The 12,026-nt window shown below is 39.4% G+C and overlaps 1 protein-coding gene across 1 annotated transcript in view; it reads right to left on the reverse strand.

Annotated features, from left to right (window-relative positions):
• Nucleotides 1–4,694: 4,694 nt before the first annotated feature.
• The window catches only part of CACUL1 (CDK2 associated cullin domain 1), a gene marked incomplete at its 5' end in the record, with an annotated part of 52,427 nt that continues 45,095 nt past the window's right edge, over nt 4,695–12,026 (reverse strand). The window contains 3 exons of the mRNA XM_009278097.1: nt 4,695–6,210; nt 7,356–7,399; nt 10,836–10,974. Of these exons, the coding sequence (XP_009276372.1) occupies nt 6,170–6,210; nt 7,356–7,399; nt 10,836–10,974 (224 nt within the window). The remainder of the gene's footprint in view (nt 6,211–7,355; nt 7,400–10,835; nt 10,975–12,026) is intronic.

Here is a 12,026-nt window from a genome sequence, read left to right on the forward strand (position 1 = left end):
GCTTTCAGAAGTTACAACTGAGGGAACAAATGGGATAATGAGATTATTTAGATTACAAGTAGGTTATCACCAGGTATGATGCATCTCTGTATTTTAAGGGAAATGGTTCTATAGCTCGGATGAAATTCTGCCTAACATTCATTCCAACAGACTAAAACATCAAAACCGCGTACCTTGAACAACTCGGCCTATCCAAGCAACTGGGAACAGCAGGTGCCTGCTCAGAAAAGACTTAATACTAAAGTCATTAAGAAAAAGAACCAAACAGGCCTGTTTTCCTTCTGCTCTTGCACAGGTAGGACAGGTCCTGTCTGGCAAGTTCTGCTTCCAGCTCCTTTGATGAGAAGGGTTCAAGTACCAGCAAGCCATGGCTGGTAACAGAGACCCAAAAATGGCAATCTTGAAGTACACCCATTTAGCACTGTGTGGTACCTGCTGGAGAACTCTTTTGCTTCACATTGACCATATAGGGAATTTAAGTTAGGCACCTTAACGAATAGGTAATTTTAAGATTTCATGCCTTGACCCATTTCAAATACGAGGCATATGTCACTGCTCAGCCATTCCTGCCACAGGAACAGGTTACTATGAAGATAAGACGTGAATTTGCAGTCCATCAGCTATCCCACAGTAATTGACTCTGCAGAGTCTTTTTGGGTGTATGCTGACAGTGCAACTCACTTCACAGCCGCTCCCTGCTTCTGTGGGACAGCAACATGAACCTAACCAGATGCACCACCTCAGCTCTTCAGCAGTTCATTCAGACCTCCACCTACCTTGTACTTTGAACAGGTGCTCTTATCCTGACAAGGCACCTCATCCACAGGGTAACATCTACCAACCACCCTGAGATATTCATTTATGAACTGTTCTCTGTACAAAATTGCTCAATTTGCTGATAGATAGCAAATGGTGCTAACAAATAAATTACCCGCTGCCTGCCAACAGAAACCGGTGGTGACCCAGGTCATCTCAGAAACTGTAACAGTTTTTCTTAAGGAATGATTAGTTGAAAAACAATACTAAAGAGGCAATAAGTGCTATTACTAAATTCATTGTGTTGTCATCATTAGGGGAGTCAACTTTCCTGTTCTGTGCTAGTTAGATCAGTTAGCAGAAGTTCAAGAAAGAGGAACATTAACCAAAGTGTATCTGGAGCATTCCAGGGACAGACGGAGACAGCCAGAAGGCATTTCTGAGTACTCATCGCCTATGAAATTTTGGAAACCCCTTAAACCAGTCATTCAAGTTAGGTAATGATATATGGGTTTAATCCTTCCACTCCCTCCAGCAAAGTACAAAGCACTTTGTCAGGGAGCTTTCAACTGAGGCCAAATCAGCAAGTTTGTCTGTTTTGCTAATGCAGTAACGCTGATCTGTGCCTCCTGACAGAAGGTAAGGCTTCCCCTCGCATGTGATTCTGCTCCCCATTCAAAGCCAATGTATTTAAGTACTGATAAAGATGAAATTTAGATTCTCTGATCTTTTTGTGTTAACAGGTGCCATGGGTATAAAAATACAGTGTTGGGCCAGTATCACACCAATTTATGGTATAAAAAGTAATGTCCTCTGGGACAAAATAATTTCCTTTGTCCTGTAATTACTAGAATGACACCTGCAAGAGTAAGCCCATCCCCGGTTCACACCTTCCGTGATTACCACTACCTGAAGTTTGTAAGCCTACCAAAAAGATCATTGCTTATCCTAGATTAAATCCAGAATTAAGTGCTATAAGCACAGTGCACTCAATATGATTGACTTTCACCGTGTTGCCTTGGAGACCAGCAGACAAAAATCAGAGACAGACGACCCATAGTCCTCCTCTCCTCTACCAGCCAGAGAATGTTTCCCAAGAAAGCTCCAGAAGGAAAGATCAGACTCTACCTGCAAATTCTCCTCTATCTTACCTAGAAATAAAAGATCGAATAGGACTGAGACCTCCATTTCCTTTCACAAAAGCTGTAATAGTTACAGACTGAGGTCAGACTCTGTGCTGAGAATGCACATGATGGAAGTACGTGCTACAGCACATACATGACTTGCATGCATCAGCCTAGCAAAGCAACTGCACTGCAGGGCTCCACCCTCCCCTGCTTACACTCGGCCAAAGAACAGCACAGAGAAGGCTGCACCTCGTACTAGCGAGGCATGTGTGTCTGTTACTGCAGACCCCCAGGTCAGAGAAAGGGGGACACACAAAGCCTGACCATCTGTATTTTTCCTGCCCAGTGACAATGTTGGGAGCACAGTTTGCAGCTCAGTATTACACCATGCAAACACCTCCACAAAGATGCAGTGATCTTTAATGTGCATTTAAAGGCTTCTAGTGGAGGGGCTCTAAGAGCAGTGAAGGAATTCTTCAGAGCAGTGAAGCAAACACCACCGATGAAAGCATATACTATCATTAACAGACTTATTTATGGTATTCAGCTCTGAAAAGCAATCTCAGGAGTTAAATGAACGGTCAACACAAGACATCCCTCAAAAAAAGGAATCTTTAACTAGAGCGGCATCAGCACAGTGACTATCCCCATGTTATCACACAGTCCCAGCAAAGCAGAAGGGGAAGTACACTAACGCAAGCAGTGACCAATCCTCCCCAGCAGGACCTTTTCATTGTGGTCAAGAACTATATTGTTCCTAAAGGTACCATAACTCGCACATTGTGAGCTGAACTACGTGCCCTCTGGGTATCTGGCGCATGTCAAGTCATCAAAACATCTTTGTTTTCTCTCAGCTGGAGCTGGGTTGAAGACAGGAGTCAAATTCAAGCAGTTGGTTTTTATTCTGTAGTTCTGCAGAATAGTCCTTTCACTGGGGTTGTCATAGCATACATGGAAAACATTTTTCAGTCACTCAGAACATGGCCTTTGTGGTTGGTTTCTATGTTGTTTTGTTTTTTTTTTAAACCTGTAGAAAGTAAACAATCACATTAGGGAAAAATTAAAAGGGATTAATCTGGCTGATCATATTTCTATCAAACGACAGGAGTCAAAACCTTTTGCTTCAAAGTATTCATCCCCTCAACAACTGCAGAAAGGCATCACGGAGATCCAACTGTAGAAGAGTTGAGGACTTACCTAGTTAGACCCCCCCTTCAACATTTGTATCAAAGACCATCTTGACCATATATTGACAATTGCCTACTATTACAGTAGTCAGCAGGATGAATTTAAATATTTCAATTTTCCAAATCAAGAAATGAAATTAATCTAAAAATATTTTAATGTAGCAAGTTTGGCTATAGAACCAGTGCAACATAAAGAGGACACCCATTGTATAACCAACTTTACTGCTTAATCTTAACAGAGTAAGCTACAGATGCAACGGATTTACCACAAGTTATTTGGTTAAATTAAATACTGCAGTTAGGATCATGCTGTTGGTAATTGTGGCTTTACAGTACCAATGCTCAAGTTGGCTGAGTTAGTTTTACTGTAAGTAAAATGCAAGTTTACAGAGAAACAAAATAATTTAGTATAGTACACTGTATTCTGTTTCATGCTCAGTCACAATGATAACGTCTTCAACAGATAAACAATATTTCAGCATTATGTTAGTAATGCCAAAACATACAGGAATTTTAATGCCAAGTTTACAACATAATACAGTGCTTAACAAACAGATTTCTCAGGTATGGTGGCCAAGTGAGAATGCTACACAGGACGGAGAAGCATCCAAGCACTACCCAGTGCATACGAAGTGAACCACGTTGACAGGAATGCTTTACCTTTTGGTGGAATTATTGTTCTAGAAGTTTGTGTCCCAAACATAATGCAAGGTAAAATGAATGTTGAATCCTTGCCTCCAACATGAAGCTAAAGGGCTACATGTCATTTACAAACTTGAACCAGTAAAACCACTTTAAGAACAGAAAAACATTGTGATCACTTGACAAACATGACAGAGCTTGATTATGGTATTATGTGAACTAGAATGGTAACGAAGTTGTAAACAAATTTTAACCAAATTAGGTTAATGCATCTATTCTTAACTCAAGAATATTGTAATTTCAGCAAACAGTGATTTTTAAAGCTAAGGACACTATCAGAGGTTTTATTTTTGTTTAAAGCCAAAACTGATAAAAATTGTTCCCTATTAGCCTTCATTAACTTCTCCATTGCGTACTTCAGCAAAATTTTCAAAATTCCTGTTTTTGTCTAATTCGGCTTCAACTTAAGTAGCTGGTAGCAAAGTTGAAGCAAACACTATCAACACTGGAAAATCCCTACTCAGAGTGGTTTGGTTTTCCACTGTTGGGGATGAGATTAGACTGCTGGCGTTGTTCTACACAGAAAACAAAACACTGAAGCATTCCTTTTTAATTTTAAAAGAAAAACTTCCTCAAAATTAAATAGGCTTTGCAAATATGCAAAGAAATATATAGGTAAATCAGATTTGAATCTGTCAATCACAGCAGTGTCCTCCTCATTCTTCCTCCCCCCCATCCGCCAAACTAACAGCATTGCCAAACTGGCTGATGTGAAACTGATAGAATTGAATTCATTTACATGAAGTCTGGCTACAAAACAAAAAGAAACTTTGTCCCTGCCGCATCTATTTTTTATCTTTTTCCTGCATTTTGTGATGAACTCATGCAAGCATAAAGGGGGGTCTGTTGGTTTTTTGTGTGTTGGTTTTTATAAACAGGTGTAAGAGTTGTGCAAGACAAAACTGAACAAACTTTCGTTTCACTTCAGAAAGATTTTATATTACCAACTCATTTCTCTTCATAACTAAAGGTGATAAAAATAAATCCATAGTAATAAAATAAAAAAACCCAACCTGTAGTCAAACTGCTTTTTCAAGTATGTTTCTCCCCTCATGAAAGAATTGCATTAGCCATACTACTGATTAAAACCCACGTCACAATCATTAGGATTCAGACCATAGGTCCAGATCTCCTGGAACTGGGCTCAGCTGGATCTCCAGCTGAGTTTACACAAGACTGGAAACAGGAGGCCGATGGGTACACATGCATGCATTACACCACTCCTCAACTCCCTGATTCTGACAACATCCACTATCACACCCCCATCACATCCCCGAAACAGGAGAAATGGCACAGGAGCCACAAAGTGATCTTGGACAGGTACCATCGTTTGCTGATCAGTCAGGTGCAAATCTGGTTTGTGGTGACGGAGATGCACTTTGCAGACCTACTAGACTGGAGAATTTTGCCCACAATGTTTCTACATAGCACAGCATAAAATACATCTTAGTATTTCATCCAGTCTGGAATTCACATCTCAATCTATTGCAATTATGGAAGCCAATGAAAAGACAATGAGAGGGGTTCTACAAGAGTTGGTCCCAGCATTAAACACCAATACGCAAGAAAAATAAAAAGGGACAAGCTTCCAAGTCACTATTCATTGTGGTGATAGGTTCAACTTTTCTTCCTTCTTAAACTTACCTCCCATTAATGCAAGAGAAAAGTGCAACTTTGCAGCATGTTTGTTCATATCAAGTTTTTCCTCAAGAACACATTTTGGAGTAACAAAATATGGTCTATAAAGTTGCAAAGTGCACAAGCTGAAGGCACAGAGTACAAACACATAGGAAAACAGATTTCAAAATACCAAGTAACAAAAAAAAGAGATAAAAGAAAAATCTGGAATTTAAAGCTCCCTGACAGAAGATACGTTTATATGGGACCAACTCTTAAAAGGTGACAATTTTTAAACTAATGAACAAATACTGCAAAATAATGAAACTTTATTCTTATTATTTAAGTAAAAGCTCCAGAAAATACCTTGAAGTTTAAAAACCAATACACTGACGTGTTAACTAGTTTTAAGAATGTCCTTAATATTAAGAAAAGAGTGCAAAAAAGATTCTTCCATTCTAACGCTTTTGGAAGCTGCTGATTTCGGCTGCCCATTTCCACTTTGAAAGGATTGTTTTTCAAGGTGCATTCCTCACAAAAAAAACGCAGAACATGGACTTGTTGAGAGGCCAGACCAAGGAATCATGTCTTTCAAAGTCATCCCAATTGTAGCAGCAACTGACATTTTATTATATGAAGAAGAAAGTCCAGAACTCTTCTTTGAGGCATAGTTCGTGTCAGAGCTTGAGTATCAGCAGTTGCCAAAGGAGGCTCCGGATACCACCTGCGCTCCTCCAGTGTCTGTTCTGGCTAGGAATAGAAGCTGATCCAGTATATTCACTATCTGTACCCCCTGGAGCTTGCACAAGCTGATGAGCCATCTGAAATTACATAAAAAGTTCAACAAATTCTCTCATATTAAACTTTCACCCTACGTCCTTTGCCCCCACTTCCCCCAACAACCTGAAAACCAGCATTGCCTGCAAAACGTTAACACTGTAAACTGAAGCTGATATACCAAGTAAACAGCTATTCATTCATTTCAGGTTGTAATAAGAGTTCATCATAAAACTGCACGACATTTTATGGTAGGAAATAAAGCAAACATACTCTGCTGAAAGCATAGAGAGAAGCTTGGCAGAAAGAATACAATAAGATGAACTGAAGTTAACAACAGCACCAGAAGAGATACTATTTCCCAATCCCCAATGCTATTTAGTGACCAGCAACCAGGACATTGTATTTAAATCCTAACCTAGAATGTATGGGACTAGATTCTCTCCTGGCCAAATATTTAATCAGCACAGAAGATGGGACCTTTGACTGACTGCACCAAAATTAGGGATGTCTGGAGTAGAGCAACCACCTGAGAATGGAAATACCATTCCTCCCTGTGCTTCTTCCCCCCCACCCCCTTAATCTATATTGGGGGAAATTAAGGGAGTTACAAAGTGAAGAACCTCATAGTTAAACACACAGCAAGAGACTTCATCTGCAAATGGGAGAGAACTTCCCAAATACTGCCTTTAGTATCTCAAAGCAGGTGGATCCCGTGTTGTATTAGACACGTAATTGAGGGTTCCAAGTTGAAAAGCACAACCCTTCCAAACCCTCTGTTCTGTCAACAGACAGAAACATGCATCACCAGCGGGTGCTTTACATCAGAGGTGGACTGTCTCATCATTTCATTGCCTGTTATGTGCATCCTGACCAGGCAGAGACTTCAGACAACTGCATTCTTTTTCCTTAAGACCTCAGCTGTACACTTAAATGAAGTGGAAGTACCTTGACCTCGGTAGCTAAGATACCTTACAGGTGGCTGTGGGACTGTAGCACAGTTAGACAGACTCTAGTATCATTACTTAGAACGGTAAAGGTTACACTGGCAGACAGCTAGCTACATCATGGAGGTGCAGCCTCTGACACCTCGCCACCTCCCCGAGAACCCAGAAGCCCACCGCTACCTGTATGCCCAACCCATCAGGGACTGCAGCACACTGCAGGGCAGGGTTAGATGCATACTTACTGTAAGTTAACTCTTCTCCAGCTCTCTTGCGTGACTGGTCACCTCTAAGAAAGAAGGGGAAGAAAGGTATTTTCACTTTCAGAAAAGGAAAACAGTGAAATACCTCAGCACAATCATCAACTTTCACAGACTTTAGAAACAAAATGCAAACATAGGAGCAATAACACATGACTGCAGGATTCTGATTTTACTAAAACAGAAGTATAAGCTATATTTTATAGATTTAATTAGCTCATCCTTTTGTTAAAGATAGTAGGTTCGATTTTATAGGATAATTTTTTACAAGGTGAAGATGAGGAAAAATTGCTCCTATGCAGTGTGGTCTTAAGTCACGCATAAAATTGGTTGAGAAGTTTGAATTAAGGAAAACAAACTTTATAGAACTACATGGAAAACTCTGCATCTGTCAGTCTAAAAAGGTAAGCTGCTCCTGAAAACCCAACAACTGGACTCCAAGCAAGTCTGTGCTGACAGCACTCCCTCTTCAAGCAGAAGATTTAAACAAATAACAAGTTGTATAAACATCGGTTGACATCATTGCTCCTGAAAACCCAAAGTCAAATTCCCATCTATTTGGAAAACATTTTTTTCCTTTTAGTCTTGTGCACACAAACTCTTAAAGCTGGAAAATCTTGCTGCTTCACAAGTGTCTTGTGATGATAGATATGCTATTGAAACTGTTATATAAGGAAGAGAGATTCCAATATATTTTCATCACAATGGTTATAATTTCACATTTATCTGCTGGAAGTTGGTAGAAATTGGGGGGTTTTCTAATAATATGAAGTGTTCTTCCCTGAAACCACTCTTAAGGTGACGGACCTGCTGTGTATGCCTTGATTAAGGTCTTTCACAAGAGAAATACTGCCAAGCAACCAGCTTGTGTTCCCACTTTCTGCAGCAACAGTATTTAATCGTGTTGATAAGCTGAGTATTTCAACTAGAACCTGACATGCCTTTAATGCTGATGAAGACACCTCACTGTGCTGTGTTCCTCATGGTTATTGTTGTAGGAAGTGCAGCAGCAAAGGCATCACCATTTTTTGATGCAATTATAGGAGAACAGATGACATTTCATGCTAACCCAGAAGAGAACAGACTTAGCACACTCCTTGGTAAAAGAGAAACAACGCTTTTATACATATACACATATACATACGTAGGAATATAACCTCAAAACAATTCTGAAAGGTTATAAATAAGTATAACCTATGTTCCTGAACATAGGAAGAAGCATATTACATCTTGAAATACATTTCAAGGCAAAATGCATTTCAAATACCACTGCAAAATGCCATGTAGCAAATTATATCACCTGTACTTCAGTTTTCTTTTACCTATGTCCTTTCAATGATGACAGGCTCTACTCTAACACTTTATAACACCTTCATGTTTACCAGACTGCACTGACTCCCTGGCAGCACAACCATATAAAATATATTGTGCAAAACACATTCACCAGAGACTAAATGCCACCAGTCAGTTACTCCACCGCAAAGTTTTATTTTGCATTTTTATGTAATAAATTGAAAGCAGGCTACATAGAAACAGCAGTTGCACCAAAGCATGGGTTAGGGTGGGCCAATTGTCTAAACCTACAAGACATACCAAGACTCTTCACGTGGCCAATATCCAGAAGATCACATACTGCAGAAAGCCAAAAGGAACTCTTAGAAATTAGACTCTGCAAACAATGTGACACAGAAACCTTTACTTAGTTCTACCCTGTACGACTATCCTCAAGCCTTCATCTCCTCTTTGTCCCTACCTATCACACAGGACAGAAACAGTTTCCTATGGATTTGCATTAGTTCCAGTGCTAGAGAATTACTTTTCTGCATAAAACAGGAGTTTCTAAAATATATTCTGAGGATCCCACCAAGTCTCTAACAAGAGAGCACCAGAGGCATCTAGCCTTGCAATGGTCAGTATCCTTCCTACTACCCTTCCTAGCCTTTTATACAGCACCAGCCAAAGAACTTGACAGCCAAGCTGACAAGCCTGTCTTATTTTCAGGTACCTAGGGAAAAATGTTTTTGAAACTGATTGTTTTTGTGGATATGGACTGTTACTACTATTAGAAACTTCATTTCTAACTATCTACGAAGTGTGAAACCAGTGAAACACAGTTGTAAGCAGAACTATTATAAGCCACCTACAGAATTAGTGAGATTGAAAATTAGACAAAACTAAAATGTTCATTTTTTTGTTTTGTTCTGTGCATTACATTCTTTTGGACATTAGGAAGCATTTCTTTACCAGGAGGGTGGTCAAACACTAGAAAAGGCTTCCTAGAGAGGTGGTCGATGCCCCAAGCCTGTCAGTGTTTAAGAGGCATTTGGACAATGCCCTTGGTCAGCCCTGAATTGGTCAGGCAGTTGTACTAGATGATCGTTGTAGGTCCCTTCCAACTGAAATAGTCTATTCTATTGTCAGCATTATATGCCTACTCAGTTTCAAACAGTCTCAAACTTCTATTTCTTGGACCAAATGCAGTTTTTCTCAGCCCAAGCTCTTACGGCTTTCTTACTCATGCTTAACTCATTCTTAACTCATGCTTATCTATCAAAAAATTCTTTTCCTCAACAGAAAGGAGTGAGTCTACAATACCATTTACATTTCGGTCAGCAGTATAGTTTTGAAGCTCAATAATTTACCAAGCTTTGAAGACAGAGATTACCTTTGAGGAAAACTACACGAGAGTATGAAATCCAGGAGTACATCTAACACTAAACATACCCACATCTAGTGGGTGTTGAAACTACAGGACCAGATTCCCAGTGTTGCACAGGTAACAGGAAAGATGAAGGTGTATTCTCTTTATGCAAAAACGAACCTCTCGGGAACAAAGCACAATAGCTTCCCCAGCCTGATCTTGGCTTGTCAGACTACTGCAAAAGTGGTACACTGCTGTGGTGAAAGCACTGTGCTTCCATCTAGGCAGTTACATAGAAGAGCATAGAGCAACAGGCACTGCTCAGAGTGAACAATATAGGTTATGAATGTTTTCTGCTGTCTCTTTTACTCTTTGGGTTTTTTCCCCCCAATTCAATATTCAGAAGAGAAATGCCTACTTAAGATAAACACCTTGACTGTATAAATAGCTCTGAAAGTGGAATAAGGAGAAGTCACCAACTGACATTTTCAGAACCATCATGAAAAAAAGTCAGCTTATAGTAAATAAATGGCCAAAGTAAGGGCTGAACAAGAGCATGATCATGCATCAGAAGCACAGTCAAAACACAGGGATGCATGAGCTGTAAGCAATCTGTTTCACTTCCGATCACCTACTTTTTGGTACCATCTGCAGGGTTGATAGCACTTAAAATGTGTGGAAAATAAGGCCATATTTCAGATACTGAGTTGTGAAGGTTATTTATTAACTCCTAAATTATTTCTTTAGTATTTTCAGGTGTATCCATTTTTACACCATTTCAGCACTGTCCAGCACAATTGCTTCTGAAGACTAATAATTATTACCTAGTAAATCCATTCTGCATAAGCTCTCTTTGAAGTTTCTGGTCTTGAGCAGCATATTCCTGAAGCTCAGATTCCACAGCAGGGGGTAGAATATTTGGGATGAATTTAGAAAATAAAGCTGGTGCCATCTGTACCCATTCTGTAAGAAGAGGGAAAGCAACAACAAAACATGCGGAAGAGATCTTTTGTGAAAATTTTACTCTTTGACAATGTAACTTTGCTCTATTTTAAATACATTTTAGGATCTTGAATTAAAACAAACAAACAAACAACCCAAAACCATCCCCAAAACCCAAAAAAACCAAGCCTTAAAGCAGAACAAGTAATCAGCCTGTTAAAATCAGATGTTTACATGTAGATAAAGGAATTACTATTTTTTTGGTTATCAACCTCATCATCAAATTGAAATTTCAGTTCTTGCTGCATGTCACAGGGCCTGCTGAGTCTCTGAACACTCTCAAGGACAGGCACTGATGATCAGCAAACTCACCTTGATAATCTGATCATTCGTAACACTTTACCCTGGGAAATGTATTCACAAAACTCACACCTCTCTTCCCTGAGCCTTACTTCTAGAAAGCACAGTAATATCACCATACGACCCTTCTCCATCCCCCATTTCGTATGAATTAATGCAATTCTCTCACTGGTCTTCCAAAGCTTAGATGAACACTTTGTTAATGTTCATTACATAATTTTAACCTGTATTAGTTCAGCTTCAGGATAGAAATGTGATTTAATTTCACTACACTGAACATTGCCTTACAGGAGCAAGACAGTTTACCTTAAAGCTGCTTCAACGCTGATTATAAGAAACACAGAAGACTGAGCAAAGGATGAAAATTGGGTTTATAGCAACTGTTAAGAAGTTCTGAGAAAAAATAAATACTCCTCAAGTATTTCTGAAGCCAGGCTTTCCAGAGATTGTAGCAGTTATCTTAAACTTCATCTTTACTTGGAAAAAATGGATGCTTTTAAATATATTCACTAAGGCACATCACAAGTTTTTATCCAATTCCTACATATGTTTACTTGGTCAATACCAAGCTTCAACAGTCTTTAACCAGCAAGCTCACTACATAATCATTACTAGTGTACAGGTGTTTTAAACAGAAACCAATGCGCTAATCTCCTTCATCATAGAATAATACAATCATTTAGGTTGGAAAAGACCCTTAAGATCATCAAGTC

Source organism: Aptenodytes forsteri, unplaced genomic scaffold, assembly GCF_000699145.1.
Source record: "Aptenodytes forsteri isolate BGI_AS27 unplaced genomic scaffold, ASM69914v1 Scaffold15, whole genome shotgun sequence".
NCBI classification, from domain to species: Eukaryota; Metazoa; Chordata; class Aves; order Sphenisciformes; family Spheniscidae; genus Aptenodytes; species Aptenodytes forsteri.